The sequence below is a fragment of the Canis lupus genome, chromosome 17 (genome assembly GCF_011100685.1).
Source record: "Canis lupus familiaris isolate Mischka breed German Shepherd chromosome 17, alternate assembly UU_Cfam_GSD_1.0, whole genome shotgun sequence".
NCBI classification, from domain to species: domain Eukaryota; kingdom Metazoa; phylum Chordata; class Mammalia; order Carnivora; family Canidae; genus Canis; species Canis lupus.
In genome coordinates, this window is record NC_049238.1 from 19382008 (window position 1) to 19409575 (window position 27568).

Genomic DNA, 27568 nt, shown 5'->3' on the forward strand with positions numbered 1-27568 from the left:
GGAGGTCATTTGGGAATTTTCCTAGGATGAAACACATTCTATCTTCAAGAATGAAAGAAGTGAAATATTAAAATATTAACATATATGAAAATGAAATATTTAAATGTTTCTTTATCATTATTCATATCTCCTTATATAATGAAAAGATTCACTGTTTTCATATAAGATTTTTTCCAAATGATGCGACAACTCGTGGCTCATTTCTTATTCTGATATAAGGCTGGCCTGTTACATTATCAATCCAATACAAGAGAATATCGGGATAAATAAAAGACAAGGGGAAGAAATAGAATATCTCAGTTTATGATACTCTATCACTGCTTCTGGATAGTGGTGGTGGGATTGGTAGGAGGTGTGAGTATAGCAAGTGCGTATACTTGGGGACAACAAATTGAAGGGAGTAAGGAAATGAATTAAATAGAAGAGTTGTGGGAACCCATATGGTAACTACTTTGGAGATTCCTTCTCCTCCTTTCTTAGTAATGCCAAATAATAAAGTTTAATTTTAATGTACTGTGTATGTGTGTGTGTGTGTGTGTGTGTGTGTGAATGTGAGAGAGAGGAGTGGGTGAGACATGTAGGGGAATGCATTCTAGAACTTCCAAAAACCCCCTCAGCATTAATCATGAGCACTTTCTTTTTTCTTTTTTTTTTTTAATTGGAGTTCAATTTGCCAACATATGAGCACTTTCTAATGTCATTAAATTAATTTAAAAACATCCTAACAGTTGACAGATGGATATTGTTTACTATTTCCAAGGAAGAATCTGAACCATTCACTCATCTAAGCATATAATACTTTTGAGCCAAGCAGTTCAAACCACTTAATTCGTTTTCATGGCTTCCCTGGGAAGCAAGGGGAAAGAAGAAATTACTCTCCATCCCCTCTTTCATGCGCTGTATGTCTATAAATGCATATATTTTGATTATGCACTTCACAGAAAAGGAAATTCCATAAACCAAGTATGTCTCTCTGAAATCGCTTCTAACCCTCATTTGAATATGTACATTCTTCTGAAATTGTTGCCTAACACACTCCCTGTATTTCTGCAATTTTCTGAATATGTACATTTCTATGACCATCATGCTTATTACTTTTAATGGCTATATAATATTCCATTTTATTGATTATGCCACAGTTCACTCAATTATCTTTACTGTGACAGCTTTAAGGATTGTTTCTTTTTAAAAAAAAAGATTTTATTTATTTATTCATGAGAGACACAGAGAAAGGCGGAGACATGGGCAGAAGGAGGAGCAGGCTCCCCACAAGGAGCCTGATGTGGAACTTGGATCTCAGGACCCCAAGATCAAGACCTGAGCCAAAAGCAGAGGCCCAACCACTGAGCCACCCAAGCGTCCCCAGGGATTATTGTGCAGAGATTGTTCCTAAATTATTTTTGGCATCATAAGTAATGCTGTGAATGTATCATTGTGCAAGTTTTTTTTCCTTTGAATTCTTTACTCAATGATGCTGGCTTTTATTATTTCATTTTTGCTAGACTTGTAAGTATATAATATTTAAATATATATATATATAAATATCTAAGCTGTTTGATTTGTATTTATCTAATTTCTATCAGAGGCTTAGGCCATAGTTTCTATTTTCCTGCATATAAAATTGTCTATACTTATCCTTTTACACTCTGACCAGTTGCCACAGAGAAGCTAAAGATTAGCCATAAAAATTTTTATTAGATCTAGATGTTTTAGGAATGTAAGCTCCCACGAGTTATATTTGTCATAAATCATTTTCACATTCTGTGGTCTTTCTTTTTTAAACTTCGTTCAGTTACATTATTTAATATGATCTATTCATAGACATTAGGAAGAAACTGGAACAGGAGTTGCTCACAGATGCTTTTCCAATGATTTCTATTGCCCTTGGAGACCTCCTTATCACCCTGCAATTCCTAACACCTGAATCCTCTGGTCTCAGAACAGGAAGAGAAAATAGCTTTGACTCAAAGTTGAAGTGGGGCCGGGGATATCCTGGGAACACGGTCTCCTCCATGGGACTGTCAGTCCCCAGGGGCATTTCTATCAGCACTCTGTTTTTCCACTTCACTATTTGTTCCAAAATGATCGTTGTGATATCCTAGAATTAAATCTCTGGCTGTCCCTTACACCATGTGGTCAGGGAGCAGAACTTCTTATTCCCAGAGCTGCCTGTGGGTCACAGGGAGGCATGAGCAAGGATGGTATGTTTCTTTGACTTAGCCAGGCTAGTTCCAGATCACTGTGATGACACAGTTGTCTCCCTTCCATTATCCTGGGCCTGAACCAGGCATAGTATGCTTCCCTGGCTTGGGGCTAGAGGTGTGAGACAGATCCCAGCTCCACATAGAAGATTATCGTTATGGTTGTTTCTGGCTGAACTCAGTATGTGTGTGTGTTGCCTGTCCCCATATTCTCTACTGTGCATCATACCTGTGTGACAGTCGCTCTGGCATAGTCCTTGTCGCAACAGGGAGCCGTGATGTCTGGATAAGTGCTTGGCCCCCAGCAGCTATGAGGAGGCAGGTGCTACAGGGCTGCTGAGCCATAATCGCAGACACGGTCATTCTGCTCGGCTGTGGGCGCTTGGACCGTGGTGGGTCGTCACACTAGAACTGAGCTCTCCACTCTGATTCTGCTGAAGTGTAAATAATACAGCCTAGGGGATGCGTGGGTGTCTCAGTGGTTGAGGTCTGCCTCTGGCTTAGGGCATGATACTGGGGTCCTGGCCTTGAGTCCCACGTCAGGCTCCTCGGAGGGAGCCTGCTTTTCCCTCTGCCTATGCCTTTGCCTCTCTCTGTATCTCTCATGAAGAGATAAATACAATCTTTAAAAAATTATAATATGACCCAGGATGAGAATCCACATGAAGCTGGAGAGGCTAAGGAACATGGTGGTTTGGGTATGGGCATGGCAGAGAGGAAGAGAAGGAACGTGGAAATTGTCCACCACTGTGTTTCAAAGAAGGCATGCTCTAAAACTTTAAGATAAAAGGATATATGTTTGTTTGAAAAAGCTCTTTTAAGAGCTCTGAAAGGCTTATCAATAGCCTGAATTAGGGAGCTGCAAAAGCTGATTATGATCTTCCTCAATTTACAATGGGGCTACATCTTGAGAAATCCCTTGTTAAGTTGAAAATACTGTAAGTCAAAAATGCATTTCATACACTTAACCTACACAATGTCACCCACTTTCCATGTGCTTAGAACAGTTCCATTAGCCTAGAGTTGGGCCAAATTATCTAAGGCAGAGCCTATTTTATGCTCAAGTGTTGGCTATCTCATGTAATTTATTGAAGATTGCACTGAAAACAAGGAAAAGAATGGTCATATAAGTGCAGAAGGGCTGTCAGTGTGTGGATGGTTCACCCTCATGGTCGTGTGGCTGACTGGGTGCTGTGCTCACTGCCAGGCGTCATGAGAGAGGTTCATCCTGTATATCGCCAGCCCAGGGAAAATATCTAAATTCAAAATTCAAAGTACAGTTTCAACTGAATGCACATCACTTTCGCACCATTGTAAAGTCGAAAAATCATAAGTTGAATCATCCTAAGTCAGGGAATGCCTATATTGAGGACATGGCGAGAGAGAGCTGTTCACACACAGGCAGAGTGAGAAATTTCAAGAATAAAACAAAGGAGGCTAAGACTCAGGGCAAACATTGTGTACAGAAAGAGTCCAAGGGTGGGTCAAGGGAGGGGCAGGACACGGTTGTTACTGGCAGGGCTGACCCTAGGCAACGTGGTGCCCTCAGCAATTCTGCAGCTCTGCTCCCCACCCATAAAGAGCTTTCTGCCACCAGTACCATTATTTGCTTAATATTTATAACTGACTTTCTTTTTAAAATGTAAGTATCTAGTTTCATCTTAAATAATACCATCCAGGAAATCAAGTTTGATATGCTAGTTTTATATATTTCTAATATATATTAAAATAAGCACATAATTAGTATGATATACATATCTGTGGAGCACATGTGATAATCTCAGGTACTGATCAAATAGTATGCATACCACTCTCTGGAAAAATCCATCCTCTCTTCACCCTACAGCCCATACCTTGGCCATCCCCACCTCTTACTGGAATTATCTGAACCTTGCCCAGAAAACTCTCTTCCTTCTCTCCATCTCCTCCTTTGGGTAAAGTTGAACTTACCCTTCAAGTTTTAACGTGGCCTTCACTTCCCAAGGAAATGCACCCTACCCCTAAACTCCTACCCCTCTAGACTGAGGAAGGTTTCCATGGTTCTCCTTCCTTCCTAATTCACCAACTACACTTATTACCATCACTGATTTCATTATAGCAGCCCTTGAACAATGCAGAGGTTAGAGGCGCCGACCCCCACACAGTGGAAAATCCACATATAACTTTTGACTCCCCAAAACTTAACTACAAATAGCCTACTGTTTTCCAGAAGCCTTACTGGTAACACAAACATTTGATTAACATGTTTTGTATATGTATTATATACTGTATACCTACATTAAAGCAAACTAGAGAAAAGAAAATGTTACTAAGAAAATCATAAGGAAGAGAAAAGATATTTACAGTACCATACTGTAATTATTGAAAAATATCCACATGTAAGTGGATCCGCACAGTTCAAACCTGTGCTGTTCAAGGATCAACTGTATTTTTCAACCCTCCATTGAAGGTGAACTCTGCCAGAGCAGAAAAACATTAGTCTTTTTCATCATTATGTTATCAGGCCTACCACACTGCCAAGTACATTGTAGTTCTCGATGTAGCACTCAACTAGCTGTTGAGTGAATGAATTCCACTATCTAGCACCCTTGAACAATTCTTCCTTTTATCAAAATCTTTTTTTAGCTGACTTTCAATCTGCAAAGTATTAAGATTTCTGGGTTTAGATATAAAGAGCAAGTGCATAATGTGCCTGTTTGTGTGGTCCAGCTAGCCAGTGAGATATTTCACTACAGACAATGTGCTCAGAGTCCCTCAAATCACACTTACGTGGTGGAGTTACCTGTTTTGCTTCACAAAATAGCAGTGTGTGTGATGAGATGGGTGACAGCAATCTCCCGGGTTGGACTCACGAGTTCCAGTCTCTGATTTTTAACTTACTAGCTGTGTGACCTTGAGCAAGTTATTGAGCATCCTATGACTCAGTTTCCCTATCTGTAAAATTATACCTCTTTCATGTGTTTTTTTTTTTTTAATGTCTTTGGCATGGTGCTTGGCATATAGTAAGCACTCAGTAAGTTATCATTATACCCACTGGATGCCATTCCTTGCATGCACTCCAGTTTGTTACTCTTTTTAAAAGTATAATCAGTCAAAATTAAAACCCAACACTCCAGTCTGACCAGAGCAAAAGATATGGGAGGCTAGCATCCAAGTTCTAGATATTTTACTTATTTTAATACATTCTAAGATCACACTGGCTTTGATTATCATTCTGTTGAGCCATACTGACTTTGCATTTAATAAAATCTTCAGATCTTTTTGTGTGAATTTCTGTCCAAATGGCATTTACCCTTCCTGTCTCTGAACAATTGATTTTTATTAAAAAAAAAAAAAAAGCAGAACTTTAACATTTCTTCCTGTTAGTTTTAATTTTGTTGGCTTAGACCTGGTATTTCAGCTCATAAGGATCATTCTGAAGTTTGGTAAAGATCACCAGACCCTTATTTGACTGATAGTGAGCTGGGTCAGTAGGTGACTGATTTCTCTTTTTCTTTTTCTTTTTCTTTTTTTTTTTTTAAGATTTTATTTATTCTTGAGATCACAGAGAGAGAGAGAGAGAAAGAAAGAGAGAGAGAGAGAGGCAAAGACACAGGCAGAGGGAGAAGCAGGCTCTGTGCAGGTAGCCTCATGTGGGACTTGAATCAGGACTCCAGGATCACCCCTGGGCCAAAGGCGGCGCCAAACCGCTGAGCCACCCGGACCGCCCTTCATTCTGAAGTTTGATGATATTCTACCATATTTATTATTATTATTACATCTATGGCATCTACATATTTGTTAAGCACATTTTTTAATGGCATATCTAAATCATCCATAAAGTTGTAGAACAAAAAGAGGCCAAGGGCAAAGTCCACAGAACTTTAGTAAAGTCTCTGCAAGTCAACATCAATGGACCAGCAGCATTCTTCATATGAAGTCATCCAGCCTAGAAATTTTCATCTCGTCCACAAGGATTCTAGACGACCACTTTTCAATAAAGATGCCTGCAAAAGCTGGGGTCTAAAGATGTTTGTCAAGGTACTATTTATAAAAGCAAAAAATAGAAAACAATCTTAATGTCCCATGAGAGGTAATTGATTGAATACATTTTTGCATATACTTCCAATGGACTATTCTTTGTCATTGCAAAAAAATAAAAATTTTGCAGATTCATTGTTTCCAAACTTATTTTTAGCCATTGATATTATAGAAATTTGCTGGGTTTGTTCCCTGGGTTTTATTCCCTCTCCTGATAATATTACTCTGACATTCCAGGGGGGAGACTTCCCTTTTCTACTGATGTATGTTTAGTGAAACTATCTAATAATGGACCTTTTGCTTCCCTAGCCAGAGAGTGTACCCTTGACCCAACCTAGGACAAGTAGGCTCCTCTCCCTCCCAGCACTTTAAAAACAAAAAGTTGAAACATGCATCACAGCAGTCATGCCTTCATCCAACTGGTTGATCCAACATTCCTGCTGCCAGGAACCCAGAGCTGCCCTGGCTCCAGCCCTTTCTGATTCCGATTTTTCACCTATGTCTTTGATTTGGTGAGATACCCATAACCTTATAATGAATTGCATTTTTGTTTAAGTTATCTAGTATTACTTTCTGTTGCTTGAACAGAAAGTATGGTAACAGAAGGAAGCTACAACTGTGGCAAGCATAGCATAATGTATAGAGTTGTGGAATCACTATATTGTACATCTGAAACTAATGTAACATGGTGTGTTGAGTATACTTCAATAACAAATAAATTTAAAGATTAATTTTTGAAACTCAGTCTAGAGCCCTTTAACATTTTGTTAAACCATTTTTAAAATTCTAGTATATAAAACAAACAAAAAATCCAGAGTGTCCGTGTTAATGGAAGATCTATTCACTTGGTTACCCCTTGCCCTGTACAATAAACAGATAAGTCTCTACAATAAAATAAAAGCCATCTTTCATTGATGTAATATCTTTTCTTCCCTCTCTGGTGATGTTACATGTAAAGGTTTCTCCTACTACCAGTATTGCCTCTAATTCCTGCAAGTCCTTTTTACTGTTTGTTTTGTATTTTGTTCTCTTTCATGTTAGATCTTTTTGTTAAGCATCTGAGTATCTTTTGCTTTCAGTTCCTATTTAAAAGCAACTCGCAAAAATATGATCAGAAATGTAAGTGGACAGGAGTCGTATCCAATTCTCCTGTTTTCAGCTCCACTTCTACATCTGGTTCTTACTGCCTTTGATTCCTGAGAATTCCTGGAGTTCGGTTATCCAAATTGCCTTGTTTTCATTGGCATCTTCTTTGTAGGCACTTGCTTTCTACTCTGTATGTGCTGCCAAATCAGTTCCATGCATCCACTTATTTTCCATCTTCCAAAGATGTGCTGTCCTCTATGATCCTTTTCTCTCTTCTCTTAGTCTCTTTTTCTTTGTGGATTCTTATATTTCTTATTCTTTTAATGTAACTTCAGTGGGGAGGAAGCATGGATAATAGAGTTCATTTCACTAGAAAATTCTATCTACTTTTCCATAATTACCATGGTTTCTTTTTATAGTAAAAGCAAATAATGGTATTTTTAACTTTTTAAAGACACAGTACCCATAACATTCTCATTTTCTACCAATAGTCAAAAACCAATTAATTAATGGGCTAATGGATTGATTGATTGGTTGATGATTGATTCAAAAAGAAAATAAAGATGGTTACTATGACTGGTCCTTAATAAATTCATATTGGCTCCAAGTGTTCATTTAATCATTTTCTAGGTATTCACAGCAAGCAACCCTGTTTAACCAAGTGATTGTATTAATTCTCAGCATTCAACACGAAGCTGGTAATTAGCAGAACCCACAGTTTTCCTTCCTACAAGGTCAATTCAATTTCAATTCCTCTCTAGTTTCTCATGAATTTTTAAGGCTTATTGATAGTTACTTTGCAATATTTTTCCCAAGACTTCTTAGCATCTTAGAAATTTACCTAGGTATGGAGATTTTCACTTGTTAAAATAATTAATTCTAATAAATTACTTTCACCTACCTTAGCTTTTGTCTATTTGCTGTTTGTTCTAATCGTTTCAGTTTAAAGACCATTAGACTTTTTCAGGGATGGGGTAGTGGAATGGGACCACCTAGCATCCACTCTTCTCATGTAAAGATCCAACATATATAGGAGACAAGGCTCCACCTCTCACTATGGAAACCAAGAAAAACAGCTCTCCTTGTTCTCCACCAAAGGTATTAGCATGTGGTCTGCAATCAGTGAAACAGATGCTACTGTACAGGACTTTGAATATTGTGAAGATAAGAAGGTGGGAGTTCTGTATTACTGCAGTATTGGGTTTGAAAGAACATGCAGAGGATGGGGATCCTTTGTCAGAGACACCAAAAGTGGCAGCAGCAAGTAGCCAGTGGTGGTGGTGTCAGTGATGATGGCCTTATTTTGATGACATGATCTTGATGGTATTTGGATACCCAATCTCTCTTGGTTCCTGGCTGGATTTGGATTTTTGGCTTCCTTGTTGACTCTATACTATTCTAATGAATTCCTTTGCTGCTTAAGCTAGCCAGAGTTGGTTTATGTTATGTGGACGAACCTTGACTAGTAGGGAGAAACTGGTGCTGGGAGATGGTTGCCAGCAACAGAATCTTGGGGAAACGGGTGGAAGAGAGAATCCACCGCTTAGTTATTTAAGACCAAGGGCAGTAAATATCATTATCATGATAATCAATAGTAAATATCATGATATACAATGGTTGGAAAAAATTAAAAAGATAAATAATGCCCCTGATTTCTGTTTATTAGAACCAACTATTTGCTCCTGCCAAACTGCAAGAATGTTGAAAGGGATGAAAGGACTACAGAATGGTATAACTTCTTCTGTTGGATTGAATTTGCTTAGAAGAAAATAAGTCACAAGCTCAAATCCTTAAGTTCTCAGATTGTCATACAAATTGTCTAAGATTGCATGAAAAAGAAATTCGTTTCCTACAGCCACAGGACAGAGATAACTCAAAGCTAAAGTCCCTGACTTGTTGAATTACAAATTCAGCTGAATTCACAGCCTCACTAGATCTCTTATATCAAAGTCCAGGGCATTGATTAGGAAAGTGGTGTACCTCAAGCACTAGAATGGCAATATATGCAAAAACCTGAGGAACTCAGAAGACCATGTTCCCCTAAACCTCACACTGAACCTCCTCCACCAGTCCAAACAAGATCTGCTCCAATATCTAATGAGTCTATTGTTGTTTTACATCAAGATGTATCTAAGGGAGTTAACTTGCAAAGAGAAACCAATTATCCTTCCCTACTCTACCCCCTTCACTCCTCATTATTTCCAAACATAACTAGAATTAGGTACCAGCATGCCCAGGGAGGCCAATTATAAAGTACAATCTAGGAGTTAATGATTAGAACCCACTGTGGTCAAGTACACACACACACACACACAAACTTTTGTTAATTTATATGAATACGGGGGAAAACACAAAGAGGAATAGATTTTTTTTTTAAGGAAGAAAACCAACATTTTGATTCAGGCTGAATGTAGAGACATGGATATATTTTCTAGAAATTTGAACCTAACATACTAATTTGAGTAGTTGGAAGTGTTTCTACCTATTTTCTTGGTGGGTTGCCTAAATCCTAGTCACAGTAGAGAACAATGCTAAGTGAAGCTGAGATACAATGTGGTATAATATTGAGGAAGAGATTCAAAGACACCGAAAAGTATAAATATCAGAAGGCATTTTTCATATCCTCTATGTTCCCAAGGTGGCCCAGAAAATGCTCATGAAGGGAATCTTTGAGAGTGCTTTAGCAGCTATTCTAAGTAGGCCAGGAATGGCTGTGATATGCTACAACTGAAATGGACCCTCTCACATCCTCCCCTCCTTTATTTCAATTATTGTGAACAGATCCTGGCTCAGCAAAGACCAAATGGTGACACTTGATTGCTAGTGGTACAGGGACTTGATTTGCATTATGGGCAGCAAGGCTGGTATGATAAATCAGAAGCTTCAGGCCTCCAAGGATTCTTTTTATGCTAAAATGAATGATTAGCCACTAGGATCCCATTTGATTTAAAAATATTTTAGGGATGCCTGGGTGGCTCAGTGGCTGAGCATCCACCTTCTGCTCAGGTCATGATCCCAGGGTCCTGAGATTGAGTCCCACATCGGGTTCCCTGCAGAGATCCTGCTTCTCCCTCTGTCTATGTCTCTGTGTCTCTCTCAGTGTCTCTCATGAATAAGTAAAATCTTTAGAGAAACAAGCAAGCAAGCAAACAAACCAACCAAACATTTGAAAACCAAATGCCTGGTCTGCTGAAAAAAATATTTGGCTCAAGTCTTTACAAGAGAGTGGCAGCCTCACATCAAATTGCTAGACCTAAGACTCCATGAATAAAGGGAAAGCCTGGGGTTTTTTTAAGGCACAACAGTGCAGAACCACCACAAGTTTATATTTCTTCCACCCTTTCCCAAAGTGGATTGTGGCCATAAAAAAAGGATCAGCTAGGGATTATTGGACAATGACTTGGATGTAACACTAATTCTTCAGAACACTTAATATTGGTTAAGTGGTTGAAGTGAGGGTCTATTGGAGTCAGGTCATAAGTGGAATTTTGGCCAGAATCTACTTCACAGTGGACTCTAGAACCCTTGAATTCCCCATAGTTATTCCCTCTGTTATTGAGTACAGAATTGGACTAGACTTTCTCAGAGATTGGCATAATCACAGAAATGAGCTCCTCACCTGTAATCCATTCTACTAAACAAGATGCTAATGAACATTTAGGTTGTTTCCATATCTTGGCTATTGTGAACAATGGTGCAATGAGGATGTGAGTGCAGATCTCTTCAAAATATTGATTTCATTTCCCTTGGATGTATATCTAGGAGTGGGATTGCTGAGTTATATGGTAGTTCTATTTTTAATTTGTTTAGTAACCTCCATGCTGTTTTCTACATTTGCTATACCAAATTACATTCCCACCAACAGTGCACAAGGGTTCTCTTTTCTCCACACACTCATAACACTTGTTATCTCTTATCTTTTTATAACTATCTGAAGTGGTATCTCATGGTTTTCATTTGTATTTCTCTGATGATTAGTGATGTTGAACATTTTTTTGAACATTTTTTCATATACCTGTTGACCATTCTTCTTTGGAGAAATGTCTATTCAGATCCTTTGCCCATTTTCAAATCAGGTTCTTCATTCTTTTGATGTTGAGTCGTATGAGTTCCTTATGTATTTTAGATATCAATCCCATTCCAGGAACATGGTTTGTAATTATTCTATCCCATTTTATAGGCTGTCTTTTCATTTTGTTCATTGTTTCCTTTGTTGTATAAAGTTCATAGTTTGCTATAGTCCATTTCTTTATTTTTTGCTTTGGTCACTTATGCTTTTGGTGTCATATCCAAAGAATTATTGCTAAGATCAATGCCAAAAAGCTTTTCAAGTATGCTTTTTTTCTAGGAGTTTTATAGTTTCTGGTCTTATGTTTAAGTCTTTAACCCATTTAGAGTCAACCTTTGTGTTTGGTATAAAATAAGTGTCTAACTTCATTCTTTTGCATGATATTCAGTTGTCCCAGGACTATTTGTGGAAGAGCTCAACCTTTCCCCTATGGTGTTGGCACCCTTGTTGAAAGTCATTTGACTATAGATGTAAGGGTTCATTTCTGGGCTCCCCATTTTATTCCATTGGTTTATATACCTGTCTTTATTCTGGTACCATATTATTTTGATTACTATCACTTTGTAATATAGCTTGAAATCAGGAAGTGTGTTGCCTCTAATCTATTCCGCTTTCTCAGGATTGCTTTGACTATTCAGAGTCTTTGTGGCTCCATATTAATTTTGGGAATTTTTTCCTATTTCTGAGAAAAATGCTGTTGGAATTTTGATAGGAATTGTATTGAATCTGAAGATTGTTTTAGACACTATGGACATTTCAACAATATTAAATTTTCTAATCCATGAATACAGATGTCTTCCCATTCATGTCTGTCTTCCTTAACTCCTCTAAGCAACATTTTAGTTTTCAGAGTCCTGAGACTCTATTTTGATCCCTCCTCTGATATGTCATTTTTCTGTCTTGACTTCTCTACTAGACTGTGAGTTTTCGGGATGGTGGGAGCATTCTTAGTTCTCTCCCCCCGTGATGTTTAATAGAATCTCTTGCTGTAGTATGCTCTCAATAAATGCATGTCCCATAAATCAGAGCACCACTGAGTCCAAACCTAACAGACACCAGATATTAATGGGTTCAAAATCAAACTGACTTTCTTTTTTTATGGTTTTATTTATTTGACAGAGAAAGAGTGCACGAGCAGAGGGAGCACAAACAGGGGGAGTGGGAGAAGGAGAGGGAGAAGCAGGCTCCCTGCTGAGCAGAGAGCCAGCCGTAGGGCTCCATCCCAGAACCCAGGAATCATGACCTGAGCCAAAGGCAGATGCCTAACCGACTGAGCCATCCAGGTGCCCCATCAAACTGACTTTCTTTGTTATATGCGTGTTGATATATAGATGTGTGAGCTTCTCTATTACTTTCACCTGAGAATTGCTGACCATCCTGTCATGAGACTGAACTGAGCTGTCTTCCTGAGCCAGAAAAGTGAGAGCTAAGCTAAAGATTTAGAAGCTGAAAATGGGGCTGAGTATCAAAGAGGGGTCCTATGGCTAAGCAAAGTCCAGGGAGGGGGAAATGGTCATTGCCAGGGATTCCTCACTGCATGGCTGCCAAAGGCTGAGCATCTTTTGGAAGAAAAGAAGAGGTGCTTTCCAAAGCCAATACAAGGCTATGAGTTGACAAGGTTGGGGAGCCTGGGTTTGGCTCAGGAGAGCCAGGGTAACTTCTGTGGAGTGTTGGCATCCAGCCCATTGAAGCCCCAGTGTTCTTCCTCCACTGGAAACACTTTCCTGGTCTTAGAGTTCAGCATCTCACATGTCCGTTCCATATCCTTCCCTAGTGGTCAGGTTTTCCTCCGTCCTCCAATTTCATTTAAACCATACTTTCACCATGTTGGCCAGGCTCTCGGCAAACCTGTTCCTGCTGGCTGTGGTGTCATACAGGTCTCCTTAGCCAAGGTTTAGAAAGCCAGTTCTGACCTTCTGAGATGATCTGTCTGATCAGCTATTAGCTTCCCATGTCCTTTCTTCTAAGCCATGCCTATCAATGGATGAAAATGTCACCATGGGCCTTCAGGTCCTTCAGCATGTCCCAGTAGAAGCAAGAATCACACAGGTTGGAGATGGGAGGTGATGGGTGGAGAACAGGTGCCTCCTGATAGCTGGGAGCAAGGACAGAGTGAAAGGACAGAAGGGTCAGGGCAAAAGGCATGGTAATGCCTGAGCTTTTTACTAGAAGCAAGAGGACATGGATTTGAACCTCCCTTGGGAATGGAGCCTCTTCTCCAGGGACCACGGGCAGCAGCAGCAGCAACTAATGAAGGGAAGCTGACTCTGCCCCAGAGGGTGAACACAAGGTAAACCAGAGATGGGGAAGAGGGTAGGAGAATTTGCTCAGTACCCTTAAACTCCGACATGTCAGCAATCAATACCTCAAACTTCACTCACTCTCTGGTAAAATCTGGTTTAGAGATGAAATCAGTCTGCAGCAGCCTTCTGCATGTACCCCAGATGCTCAGGCCCTGATCTCATGGCAGCAAGCAGCTCTGTCCCCCTGTGTCCCTCCAGGCAGCTTCCAGGAACCTAGCCAAGAGCACGTCCTACTGACCCGGCTCGTGAGCTGTTTTCCGTGTTGTGGAGATGCATTCTTCAGCCCTTAGATACCCACTAGCTCCTAGACTTGGGTATTGTTTTTATAGGCTGTTCTTTCCCTGCGGCTTCTGAGAAGTAGGTCAAGGTACCTGCTTCAAGGAAGAAGTGCCAGGAGTTCAAGTCACCAGGCCTGGAGTCAGGAATCCTGACTTCTATTTCAGGTTTCACAGCTAATCAGCTACTTGACAATCTTAGGGGGACACTCTCCCCTCTAGTTCTCCCTGGACCCTTCTCTAGGCCTCATAATTTTTTTTCCTCTGAAGCTGTATCCTCTGGAGCTGTCATCTTCTTGCCTTTTTCCCTCCCTCTGGAAGGCCTTTAAAGCCCTTGCCTGTTCAAGGCTGGTGCCCAGAGCAAGAGCTGCTGTAGCTTTGTGGCTGATGGGGTGATTAGAGGCTCCTAAGCAGACCAGTGGAGCTGGTGTGGCTGTGTGAGGCTGGAGCATCACAAGTCAGACTCCTGGACTGAAGGATGGACCTGGTGCTGTGCTGGGGCCCAGGATGCAAATGATGGTCCTGGTTTTTGTGCCATGGTTGTGGACTGCCTCCCACTTCTAAGCCCCCCTTTCTCTGAAATCCAGGGAAATTTGACCTTTGGTCCATATGGAAACTCTAGAAATTGTGGTGCTTGCTCATGTCACCGAGGATCACTGAACTGTTGCAGCTAAGCACCTTGCTCAGAGCGATTGTGTTAATTGGGTGCACGCTCGCTAAAGAAGAATAACTTTTCCTTAGGTTAGTTCCTCCAGCCTGACTGAGGAACAGCTAATACCACAGGGGTCTGCTGCTGATGGCCTACGATGGTGGAAATTAGAGCACCTGCTTTGGTCTGGATAGCTTGAGACCCCTCTCTGCTCTCTCCTCCAAACTCAGGTAATGGGGGAATGAAATACAGATGAGGAAGGGGAGTGAAAGCAAGTAAAAGAGCAGGAAGGGAGCATGGCCTTTGCACTGTTAAAACTACTCAGTTTAAAATGCAATTGTTCTCCAGTTAGAATGGCTAAAATTAACAAGTCAGGAAATGACAGATGTTGGCGAGGATGCAGAGAAAGGGGGACCCTCACACACTGTTGATGGGAATGCAAGCTGGTTGCAGCCGCTCTGGAAAACAGTATGGAGGTTCCTCAAAAAGTGGAAAATAGAGCTACGCTATGAGCCAGAAATTGCATTACTGTGTATTAACTCCAAAGATACAAATGTAGTGATCGAAAGGGCACCTGCACCCCAATGATTATAGCAGCAATATCCAAAATAGCCAAACTATAGCTCAGATGTCCATTGACAAATGAATGGATAAAGAAGATGTGGTGTGTGTATATATATTAAGTGAGAGATAAGTCAATCAGAGAAAGAATTATATGATCTCACTCATATGTGGAATTTAAGAAATAAAACAGAGGATCATAGGGGAAGAGAGGAAATAAAACAAGATGAAATCAAAGAGGGAGACAAACCACAAGAGACTCTTAATTATAGGAAACAAACAGTGTTGCTGGAGGGGAGAGGGAGAAGGGGAGGGGGTAACTAGGTGATGGATGTTAAGGAGGGCACGTGATGTAATGAGCACAGGGTATTATATCAGAATGATAAATCACTGACCTCAGCCTCTGAAACCGATAATACATTATATGTTTATTAATTGAATTTAAATAAAATTTTGTTCTGTGTACATCAGTGTGGACTGCAAGGCATCAGAGTGTGGTGGGAAGAAAATGAGTCCTGGGCAGAGTGTTCTGGGCTTGAATCCCTGCTTGATATTTACTAGAGTTATTGCATCTTTCTGGAACTCAGTTTCCCAGATGCAAAATGGGAATAATACTATTGACCTTGCAAAGTTGCTGAGAGTGTTGCAGAGATAACCTGTGCAAAGTATTTGACCCAGAACCCAATGCATAGTGCATACACAGTAAATGTTATTTCTTCTCCACTTTCCTTTCTGCCATACTCATCACCATGTTTTGGGTTTCTGCAGATACAGAAAAGAACCTAGCTGCGAAAGAAATCGCAATTCTGACCTTTCCTCTTTACCACAATTCACCTAAATTGCTGATAGCTACTTGATGTCTTTTCATGGGCATACTATCCTGGATATTAGGACCCTTGGGTTCTGCCCTTATGTTTAAACTGTGAGCCAGGGGCACCTGCAGTTGGTTAAGCACCTGACTCTTGATTTTGGCTCAGATCATGATCTCAGGGTCCTGAGATGGAGTCCCACATCAGTCTCCATGCTCAATGCAGAGTCTGCTTGTCCCTCTCCCTCTTCCTCCTCTTCCCCCTACGTAGTCACTTGTGCTCTCTCTCTCTCTTTCTCTCAAATAAATAAAATCTTAAAAACAAAAACAAAATCTGTGAGCCAAAAGACTGTGCCCCCCCCCCCCAACTTCCTCACATGGAAATAACACCTGCCAGACATTTCACTCCATGAAGTGAAGACAGTGCATTTGCCATTATGCTGCAGGCACCGGTGTTTAATGAGTATATTTTGTGTTGAACAGAACTGTGGGCTGGGAGTATCTCCAGGTGTCCAGACTGAGCTTGACTCCAAATTCTCCCTTCTGCCCTGGTTCAGGTGTGACTCTCAGCAGATTTCAAAGCCACTTGACCTCCCAAAACTGGAAAATAGAGACAGAGCATCTTTGTAAGTCATCTAAGGGTCTAGACTAAATATGAGACCTGAGAACCCTCCCAGGGGGGAATGGGGGGCAAAAATGCTCCAGGGCTCATGTGTGCTGCTAAGAGAGGTAAAGATTTAAAGGAACGGGAAAAAAATCTGGAAACAGCAAGGGAGTAGGAGGAGGTGGTAAGGCCAGAGAGAAATAGGAAACGTGAGTTTGGGATACAAAGAGAGAGCACTGATCCAAGAGTCCAGCAACCAGGATTCTCTCTTCAGTTCTGTTCCCTGCCTTGGGTAAAGAAGGGAAAAAAATAACTGTGTGAGTGCCCACTGTGTACTTTCATGTAGGTTTTTTTTTTTTTGTTTAAGATTTTACTTACTTATTCATGAGAAACACAGAGAAACAGAGACAGGGACAGAGGGAGAAGCAGGCTCCCTGCAGGGAGTTCCATGTGGGACTTGATCCATCGCAGGACCCTGGGATCACGCTCTGGGCCAAAGGCAGATACTCACCACTGAGCCACCCAGGTGCCCCTCATGAGGTTTTATATAAACTTCCCTATAGTCTGCAGGAAGCTGAGGTTCAGAGAGAGTAGGAGACTGGCCTGCAGAAACACAGCTCAGTATCTAGGAAGAAGAACACAAATTAACCGCTTCAGTTTCCTCTTCTGTAAAATGGGAGTCATCACAATCTTTAAGGTTGTTAGCTCCCTCACTCCTCCTTGTTAGGGACAAAACCCCTCAGCCACGGGGCAGGAGGAGAAACTGATGCGCTGAAGGGGAGGCCAGGTGAATAAATGCGTGAGACAGAGGAGGCTGGATGGAGAAGCCTTAGGGAAGCCCTGGGCTGGGCCAGAAGATGTTAATCAGGGTGCGGGGCTTGAGCCTTCAGCCTCCAGTCTGTCTCTCCTGTAGTCACAGAGGGTGAAGTCGGCCTGGGACACAGGGAGAGAGGATCCTGGGCTCGAAGCGTGTGAATTACACGTATGATCGGAGAGGGGAGAAGCAAGCCGGCTTCCTGCAGCACTTAGGGGGTGGAGTGCGGTGTTTCCCGCGGGTCTGGCCCAGGAAGGACGCCCTTCGGCAGCAAGCACCTGGCCGGAGACTGGCTGGGAAGGCTCCAGGGCGGTTCTTAATTAGGGAATGCGGCTTCGCTAAGGAAGCCAAGCAAGGGAGGGGAGTTGTTCCTCAGCTCCTCTTCCTTGCGTCCCTTGGCTCTGCCTACGCATCCCGGACAGACGGCGGGGAGGGGTACACCTGCAGCCTCGGAAGCCCGGGCTGGCCCTCGGGGCCCACGGGTTAGAGGCGAGGCCAGCGGTCAGCCTGCGCATTCCGAGAGGAGCAGGGGATTAGGGTGGGCGGCTCCCCCGAGGAACGCCGCGGCTGGAAAACGCGCCGCCCAGGGCCTGGGAGCCCCAGCGGGGGGTCGGGGGTTCCGGGGAGGCCGGCGGGGCGGGGCGGGGCGGGGCGCGGCGGGGCGGGCGGAGGGCGGGAACTTGGCTGGGGCGGGGCGGGGCGGGGCGGGGCGGGGCGGGGCGGCCGGGCCGGGGGCGGGACCCCCGTGAGCACAGCCTCCTCCCCTCCCGGCGCGGCCCTGCCCGCGACCCCAGCGGAGGCCGGTCGCGCTCCGCCCGGCGGCTGGATGGGCGCGCGGCTCCCGGCTCCGGCCCTTCCGCGTCCCGCCCTCGCTCCAGCCCCCGCCCCGCCCCGGCCGCCGCCGGCCGCCGCCATCCGCCGCCCAGGCTGTGAATGAAAGGCAGGCGCCGCCGGGGCTGGCTGCAGGCGACGCGGCGACGCGGCCTCCCGGGAGGCGCTCGCCCCGCAGAGATGTACGGTAAGGCGGCCTCTGCCCCCGCCTCCAAACTTGCGGGGCGCGGGCCGTTGTCCCCCGCGGGGCCGGCGGGGCCGGGCGGCACAGCCTCGGTGCCCGGCTGGGTTCCTGCTGTCGCTCCGAGCGCGCGCGGCTGCGCTCAGAGGACAAAGATGCTCCAGGCCGGGGACCCGCGGGTCCTCGGAGGTCCTGCGCGCCGGGCACTTGCGGCTGCGGGGCGGGTGGGCGGTGGGCGTCCGCGGGGCGGGGGCGGGGCGGGGGCGTCCCGAGCGGCCGCGCTCCGGGGCGAGCGGGTCTCCTCTTGGACCCTTGGAGCCCGGCCGGCAGGGAGCGTTGGCGGGGGTGATCGTGTGACAGCAATTGCGGAATTAACAAAAGCGGGTTGTGCCGGGGAGTTTTCTGCGGGAAGCCGGGAGAGCTCGCCGGGCTCCGAGGATGCGGGGGGCGGCGCCGGCGCGGGGGGGGCTGGGGCATCGCCGGGACTGGGAGCCTCGTGTCGCCGCCCCTGGATGGACGCGGCCTCTGTCCGCCCCTGCGGCCCGTGGGTCCCAGGTTCCCCAACTTCCAGATTTGCCCTCCGCAGTGATGGAGGGAGGAGACGCTGCCGAGGGTACAGCGCAGCTCTGGGGAGCCAGCCACCTCCTGGCTGCCCGCCCACCTACCTCTCTTCCCCCCTTCCCCAGCCATCTCCTCAACTGATGTGCAACAGTTAGCCAGACCCTCCTGATGAGCAGTTCTGCTTTAAAAATTTGCCAGGCATTTCTCAGGTTTGGAGGCAGCATGGGTGAAGAAAAGAGCGCTTTGGGTCTCACGCTGCATCTCTAGTGGATGGAGCCCTGGAGACCCAGACCGGTCTAGAAAATCAACTGCCTTACAGAGCCTCCAGATGCTCTGACCTGGTGTGTGTGTGTGAAAGAGAGAGACAGAGGGAAAGAGAGAGACACAGAGAGAGAGACCTGATCCCGATGGACATAAGTCCATCAGAACCCAGGTCCCAGGTTCTGACAGCTATTTAGGACCAAAGAACTGGAACTGTGCTCACCTCCCATCCCCACTGCCAGGTAGGGACTCAGGTGACAGCTGAGAGGTGAGTGTTGGGAGAAGAGCGAGTTCCCGATTTAACCCACCACTGAGGCCCGCTCAGCTGCCTCACTCTGCACACAGACTGTGAGTCACAAAGTTTGGTGGAGGCAGAGGAAGCTGAGCATGGTACAAAGGCTCCGCAATCGGCGGGCCTCACTGTTGAGAGAGAGAGAGAAATTCAGCCTTTTCCTCCGCATCCTCCCCCCATCCCATTGGTCACATATCTGCATTTCTGAACCAGGCTGAGACATCAGCAGATCCCCTCAGCAAGTACTCTTTCTCTTGGATGCACCAAAGGGAGGGGTGGTTGACCTTTTGAGTGTGTTCTGCTGGCCAGTGGGGACTCTGCAAGAAGGTAACAAGGCAGTTGCTTTATAAGCTGGGAGGTTGTGAGGTTCCCAGGAGAAAGCTGTATTTTCTTTCTTTCTGTTTTACCCCCTATTCTTTTCTGCAGAGTATGCAGCCCAAAGCAGCAGATCACTTGACAAGAGCATGTGACTGCAGGGCACCTGCAGTGGGGAGGGAGTAAGGACCAGGCCCATCAGGGTGAGGAAGAATTAGGAACCTGAGTTCTGCTGGGCCACCTCATTGCATTTAGTGTGAGACAGTTTGATAATTGATCCCAGATATCTGGACATTGAGGGGGTCCCAATCTGCCTCCGTTGTATGAAGCAGATCAAGGAAGAGTTGGTTGGTACAGAAAGGTAAAGTGGGAAGCCAGCGTTGCTGGGTGTTATTTTTGGATACACCACAGCTTTTTCATTTCTCTGTTATGTTTTTATTCCTCCAGATGCAAAGAGAGATGGTAGTTACTCCTAAATCATTCATAGAGAGATTATAAAGAAGGAATCCTCTGGGCAGTTGCCTGCAGCAAAGGAAAGTTGTCCCAGTGCTGGTTGGGAGATTATTACTGAGTCTTGCTTAGTGCAAAGCCTTGTCTTAGGAGATTGTAAAAGGGAGCCTGCTCTCCAAGGGGAGGGCTCAGTGGCCTGGATCTCAGTGTTTTCTTAAAATTTGTGAAAAGAAAGGGTCCATGTGAATACTCATAATCATTCCCTCTCCAGCCGTCAAGAGAGAAATGAAAAAGGAAGTGGATAGAGAGGTTGGGAAGGCACAGTCTTCTTATGTTTGGTTCTTGCTTTACCATATTTTCCAAGTGATTTGCCCAAGGTGACATAGGTGGAACCAGGGAAAATGAAAAAAGGCTTCCTAGCTCAGCGCCCCTTTCCCCTGAATGCCTTGAATAAATGCTCATTAGGAAAATGCCACTCAGGATTTTAGTGACTAATGGGCAGCGGGGGCCCCATGGATAGCCAAAAGTCACCTAAGCTTTAGGTAAAGGTGTCCCTTGACCACGTACCTTGGTGACTTGATCCACTATGAATTTGTCAATCTCCTTCCTTCTCTTCTGTCTGTGGGAGAATAAGAGCCCCTTGTCTTGGCTAGAGGACACAGTGCTATTCGAGACAGAATCTTAGAACTGAGGTCCGCCCACTCAATCCAAAAGCCAGCTCATGGTTTTGGGACCACAAATAAGTGGGGTCATCCCTCGGAACTACATCTCGGTATGAACTGATGGAGTGAGTGTCCATCTATGCCTCCTGGGTCTGTGGGTGAGCCTTAAAGCTGGGTAGTGGGTGTGACAGTACATTAAGAGGTTCTGCACTCACAAGACAGGTCGCTCAAAAGCCTGGTCCCTTCAGATTCTCTTGGGCCTCTACCCTTCTCTTTTCCTCTCTGCCAGCTCCTGGACGACTGTTTGCCATCACCTCCCACTCCAGCATAACCATGCTGATCACCTTCTTTCACTGGCCACTCAAGCCCCTGAACTGCTTCTGCTTCCCCTTTGCCAAACTCACCCCACCTACCTCCTTACTTCCTAAACCCCAGTCACTTTCTGGAAATGGCTCTCCAAAGGGATGCAGTGACTTCCCAGATTCTTGTTTAGACTGATAAACACAGGTTGATAAGGGAGCTAGAAAAATAAAAACATTTGGTACTGGGGTAGAAAGAGGGTAGGCAAATTTTCTGAAAAGAGAAGAATTCCCCTTAATGTTTCTTTGTGTTAGAATTGTCTAACTAATTTTCCCTATCCCTCTCTCCTGGGATGGAGCCACAGCAGTCCTGCCTGGGAGTGTCCCACTTACCCACTGAGGTGAAGCAGAGCTCTCCAAGAAACGCTACCCTTCAGGATGAGGGCAGTGGGCCATGGAAAGCCACTGGACAGGATTTTCCCAGAACCACAGTCCACAGAGCCTGATCCCACTAGAACAGAAGCTGCTCTCACAAATCCCTCTTTTTTTTTTTTTTTAAGATTTTATTTATTTATTCATGAGAGACACAGAGGCAGAGAAACAGGCAGAGGGAGAAGCAGGCTCCATGCAGGGAGCCCGATGTGGGACCCAATCCCAGGACACTGGGATCACAGCCTGAGCCAAAGGTGATGCTCAACCACTAAGCCACCCAGGCATCCCTCACAAATTCCTCTTTAACTCTAGATCCTGTCTCATCCTCAACACCCGCCTGTCTTCATGCTTTGTGATTGAGAATCCTGACTATAGGCCAGTGAGCCATGGCGCACAGCCTTCTCTAAAGGTGTCTTCCGGAGCACGCATGTGTGCCACCTGTGTGGTTGGTGTGGAGAAGCTGCAGGGTGGAGCTGACTCCCTCTGAGGTGCAAGGCTCACTGTCGCAGAAGGCTCTATAGCTCCTGCTGCTCCTCCTCATCACAGGCAACTCCCACGACACACACACACACACACACACACACACACACACACACACACACGCTGCAGTCTCCTCCCCCAAATATTGAGGCTCCTGCAGCCCTATGGTGTGGTGTTTGGCTTGGGCCAGGAGCTGTGTGCCCTGCCTCCTCTTAGCCCACCCCACCCCACCTCAATTCTCTTGGTCCCCTCGAGCAGGGTGAGATCTCCTTGCAGCTCACAGTTCAGTTAATCCAAGTGCAATTTTCTTTTTGCACATGTATAAAAGTAGAAAGTTAATACTGCCTTACAGAAAGTCTAGAAGAAAGAGGAGGGAAAAAACTGTCCACAGTCCTACTCACTAAAATCAATGTTTTAAAAAATATTATTATAGAAATGACCACTAGGATTTGGTATTCACCTTCTGCCCTTACCTTGCAATTCCTTGCCTCATCCTGGCTGGGTTACCCTGAGTGTGAGGGTGAGGGAGCACTGAGGGGCCCATACCCTGGGTCTGAACCCTGACTCTGTCCTTCAGGTAACCTTGGACCTGAGCCTTTCTGAACCTGTTTCCTGGCTCTGCAAAGATGACAACACCCGCCCACCTCACTGCAGAGATTAATCAGGATAAGAGGGCTGCTCCCATTTCCTCCTTCCCTTTCCTCAACTCTCTCCTCTCTGTTTCTTAATAAAAAAGCCAGGGGGAAATGAAAATGTATGTCCCAAAAGCTTGATCAGTGCTTGTGAGACTGTTCCTTATATTAAAAAAAAAAAAAAAAAAAGGAAAATCTAATATGAAAAGCTTTTTTTTTTTTTTTTTCCTGGTAGTCATCCAATCCTTCTAGAAAATCTGGAAAACACAGTAAACTGTAAGAAGTATAATCACTTTTACTGTTTTGGTATCTTTCCGTTACGCATTTATGTGGTTGGAATTATTTTACATCATTTTGTATTTTTTTTTCTACTTTAACATTACAATATAAGCATTCCTGCCTGCCCCTGCCCCTGGTTCATGGCTGCCATTTTTAATGGCTATGTAACAATCCACTGAGTGGAAGTATAATTTCCTTTTTGCACATTTAGGTTGTACATACAGTATTATGACCCTGGGAAGGGTACCAAAGCTTTCTCTGAATTTTAGACTATCTAGGCTATAGCCCTCCAAATGGGCTGATCAAGGTATATAAACATTTAAAATATTTGTTACATATTGTCAAGTTATTTTGTTTGTATCAATTGTAATCCCACTAGCAGTCCTGATAGTACCTGTCCCCCTGTACTCTCAAAAGCATTAAATATTGAAATTTCCCCCAACCTTTGCTAATTTGATAGAAAAGTTGTATCATTTTAACTTGTATTCTTTATTTCTAGCAGTTAAGCAGTTAGTGTGTATTTTTGCCATTTGCATTTTAGTGAATTTTCATACAAGTGAGTCCTTTATTTATTGAGGATATTAACTACTTGTCTGCTATCTGCTTTATGCTCTGTGTTTTGAAGATGCACACTGTCAAGTATTTCTGGAGTGTCAGCTACATATGATACTCCATAGGGCATCAAGGGGGATTAAAAAAAAAAAAAACTTAGAGAAGCCCTTTCTGTCAAGAAGATTACAATTTCAGTAAGTAACCAAGTTGTTAAACATGTAAGACTGTAAATGATACAAAGGTAGATTCAGTAAAGTTGCAGTGTTGCAGGATCCAGGAGTTATTCATTAAGATGTTCAGCCAGCAGTATCTTGAGGTATAAAATATAAGAGACCACTGCGAGGTGAAACCATTTGGGAGGACTTTGAAGGGGGTCTGAGGACTAAATGGAGAAGGGGGTGAGGGTGTTCCCGGTGGAGGTACCAGTGTGAGAAGGTGCATGGAGGTGGGGAAAGAGAAGACCTGTCCAGAGAGAATTAGGGGCAGATGCTACCTGGGTTAGGACAGAGATCAGGTTGGGGAACAACTTGGTGGAGGAGATTTTTGTCAAAATAAGGGTTTTTCACTTAACTCTATGAACGTTAGGAGCCATTGAAGATTTTAAACTGCCAAAAGGTTGATTTGCACAATTGATCTTCTAGAGAAATGAAGCTGGGGGCACTCTACAGAATGGAATGGGGGGGGCGGGATAAAGTGAAAATGAAGGAAAGTAGAGAGAGTTGTTGCAGGCACAGGCAGTAACCAGAGTGGGAAAGCTTTGGCCCCCTTAGAATGGTGCATTTTCAGTGGGAAATGTTTGTCCCTTAAAAAAAAGCAGTAGGACTCGGGATGGGGGTGGGGTGGGGAAGGGAAGGGAATTGAAACTTAAAAAAAAATTTTCCATGCTACATCAATGTGAGTTATACAAACATGTACAGAAAATAGTTTATTTTCTCTCTCAAAAAATTTTTTTAACAAGAAAAAATATTTCAAAATAGGTGCTAAATTACTTAGGGCTATAAAGATATTATACTCTAACTTGTTCTAAAGATGATTGAGAGCCTATACTTTATACATACACATACACATGTTCACATACCTGCAATATAATAAAGAGATCAAAGCAGGGAAAATTCAAGAATTATACAGAAAAAAAATAAAGCCAAGAATAAAGTTATTTTGGTGGGGAGTGCATAGCAGCAGGTCCTGTTGCAAACTGAGTTTTGAGTTTTCTACAGGAAATTCAGTTTTGGGCTTCCGTAGGCCAAAAAAGAGGGGAAAAGTCATTTGCAAGACTCATAGTATCTGTAGATATGTGTTTTTTTCCCAGTTGCCTTAGCCCAAAACAGCTTTCTGAGATGCTAAGATCTGAGAGAAAAATCCTGCCTGAGTTCCACCAAAAAGACAAGATATTTCATAACTATTGGTCTAAATTAGATTTTTCTTTTGCAAATGTAGTTCCCTTAATGTGCTCCCTGCCAGTTTGGAGAGTATTAAGACCTGTCCAAATACAAATTTGTGGGTTCTGATTCCTTACCTTGAAATTGCTCCTGGCTCTGTTCTCAGCTTCCTTCCTGGTTTGCAGTAAACCAAGACTCACTGAGGCTCTTGAACCACTTTACGGCCGCGGATGTGATTTCTCCTTCTACAGATAGCTGTGAGTCTTCAGAGAGTTTGCTCCCTAGAGAAGCCATTCCTGCCTTTGCAGTGAGGGAGACTGCCTGGTTCCTCTCGTCCATGTGCCTTAGTTTCCTGCCTTGCACAGCTGTTTATCACAATCCAGTATTTCTCCTGTATGTTCTCCACTAGCCTGTCAGCTCCATGAAAACAAGGAATCATTTCTCTCTCTCCCTACTGCCTCTTTAGGGCATAGGACTCTGCCTGGCAGGGATGCCTGGGTGGCTCAGTGGTTGAGCATCTGCCTTCTGCTGAGGGTGTGATCCTGGGGTCCTGGGATTGAGTGCTGCTTTGGGCTCCCCGCAGGGAGCCTGCCTCTCCCTCTCCCTCTGCCTATGTCTCTGCCTCTCTCTCTGTGTCTCTCATGAATAAATAAATAAAAATAAAATCTTTAAAAAAAAAAGGACACTACCTGGTACAGAATAAGGCACTCAAAAACTTTATTGAATGAGTGAATCCTAAATTAAGTATCTTTTTTATTTATCTTTGTAACCTGACCCTCTACATTTTTCAGCCTTAAATGTATTTCAAATGGCAATACAATTACTATTACTTTAGCTTCCATTCACTGGGCACTATTGTGTGCTGAGCAGTAATCTAAGCACTTTTTATGTATTAAGTGATTTAATCTTCCCCAAATTCTATGAGTTAGGGATTATTATTTTCATTTTAGAAATGAGAGCAGGGAGGCATTGAGAGGTTTAGTAACCTGCCCACAGCTACACAGTTATGTGATAGGGCTGGGATTTCAGTCTAGGTGGAGTGTGGACTCCCCCTCCCTTCCACAGCACTGGCCTGCCCCATAATATGATTTTTTTTCAGAGAATACAGGCCTTTCCTCTGTAGAGCTCACTGTACCTCACAGACTCACATATATTAATTTGGGGCCGCAGTGGGGAGTGCGGAAGACAGGCATGAAGCCCTGAAGGGGACGGTGCCTTCTCCTTGGTCCCAAGCCAGTTAGCATGGAAGCTGGGAGCTCTCACTTCTGAACGGGGTCCTTTGCCTCTTGGAACCCCTCTTAGCTCCTTTATCATTGCTTTGCTTTGTGGGAGAGACAGGGCCCTGGGAAAGCCCTAGGTATGCATGAGTAAGTAAGAGAGGAGCCAAGAGAGCAGGCTGCTATGGCCAAAAGATAGGATATAGGAGCCAGTGATGGCATGGGATCTGAGGAGGCATGGCCATGTGTCACAGAGAGAGGGACAGGAAGGGCGCAGAGTGGGGCTGTCACAACCACCACCGAGTTACACACATGCCTAGACTGGCAGTGTTCTTCAAGACATGCTCTCCAGTCAGCACTTGGCCTGGGATACTGGGCACCGTCTTTTTTTTTTTTTTTTAAGATTTATTTATTTATTTATTCATGAGAGACACACACAGAGAGAGGCAGAGACATAGGCAGAGGGAGAAGTAGGCTCCATGCAGGGGGCCCGATGTGGGACTTGATCCAGGATCCCGGGATCATGCCCTGAGCCAAAGGCAGACGCTCAACTGCTGAGCCACCCAGGCGTCCCACTGGGCACCTTCTTTAGCAGGACAACTTTCTTTCTTTCTTTCTTTCTTTCTTTCTTTCTTTCTTTCTTTCTTTCTTTCTTTCTTTCTTTCTTTCTTCTTTCTTCTTTCTTTCTTTCTTAGATTTTATATATTCATGAGAGACATAGAGAGAGGCAGAGACATAGGCAGAGGGAAAAGCATTCTCCCTGTGGGGAGTCTGATGCAGGACTCTATCCCAGGACCCCAGGACCACCATCTGAGCCAAAGGCAGATGTTCAACCACTGAGCCACCCAGATGCTCCAGCAGGAGGACCTTTGCTTCTCTAACAGTTTGCCTGTGAATTAAAACTCCTTCCCGGGCAGCCCAGGTGGCTCAGCGGTTTGGCGCCTGCCTTCCGCCCAGGGCGTGATCCTGGAGACCCGGGATCGAGTCCCACATCATGCTCCCTGCAAGGAGCCTGCTTCTCCCTCTGCCTGTGTCTCTGCCTCTCTCTCTCTCTCTCTCTCTCTCTCTCTCTCTGTGTCTCTCATGAATAATTAAATAAAATCTTAAAAAAACAAAAAAAACAAAAAAACTTCCTTCTCCACACCGAAGCCCCACACCTTCGGGTCCAGCTAGTCTGGATGTGGTGATCGCTGCCTCTGAGGGGTGGGTCAGGACTAAGCCATGTGGGGGAAAGGGGGACAGTAGCCCCAGTCCCAGATAACCACTCCCTACCCATAGAACCCTGGACAGGTAGTTCCCCTCCCTCTGAGCCCATTTCCTCCCCTGTAAAATAGGGATAATCAGTCTGCCTGATG

General features: G+C 44.3%; 1 protein-coding gene and 1 long non-coding RNA gene across 4 annotated transcripts in view; one reads left to right on the top strand and one right to left on the bottom strand.

Annotated features, from left to right (window-relative positions):
- Positions 1–6048: 6048 nt before the first annotated feature.
- LOC111090536 lies at positions 6049–8797 on the bottom strand. Its single transcript, XR_005371841.1, has 2 exons — positions 8209–8797; positions 6049–6224 (listed from the first exon to the last, which is right to left on the bottom strand). It is a non-coding gene; the product is annotated as an uncharacterized LOC111090536 (long non-coding RNA).
- Positions 8798–18285: 9488 nt separating this feature from the next.
- Positions 18286–27568, top strand: part of EFR3B (EFR3 homolog B) — an 89717-nt gene continuing 80434 nt past the window's right edge. For all 3 annotated transcript variants that reach the window (XM_038560948.1, XM_038560949.1, XM_038560950.1), the window contains exon 1: positions 18286–18408. In XM_038560948.1, coding sequence (XP_038416876.1) covers positions 18324–18408 — 85 coding nt within the window. In that variant the 5' untranslated portion in view covers positions 18286–18323. The remainder of the gene's footprint in view (positions 18409–27568) is intronic.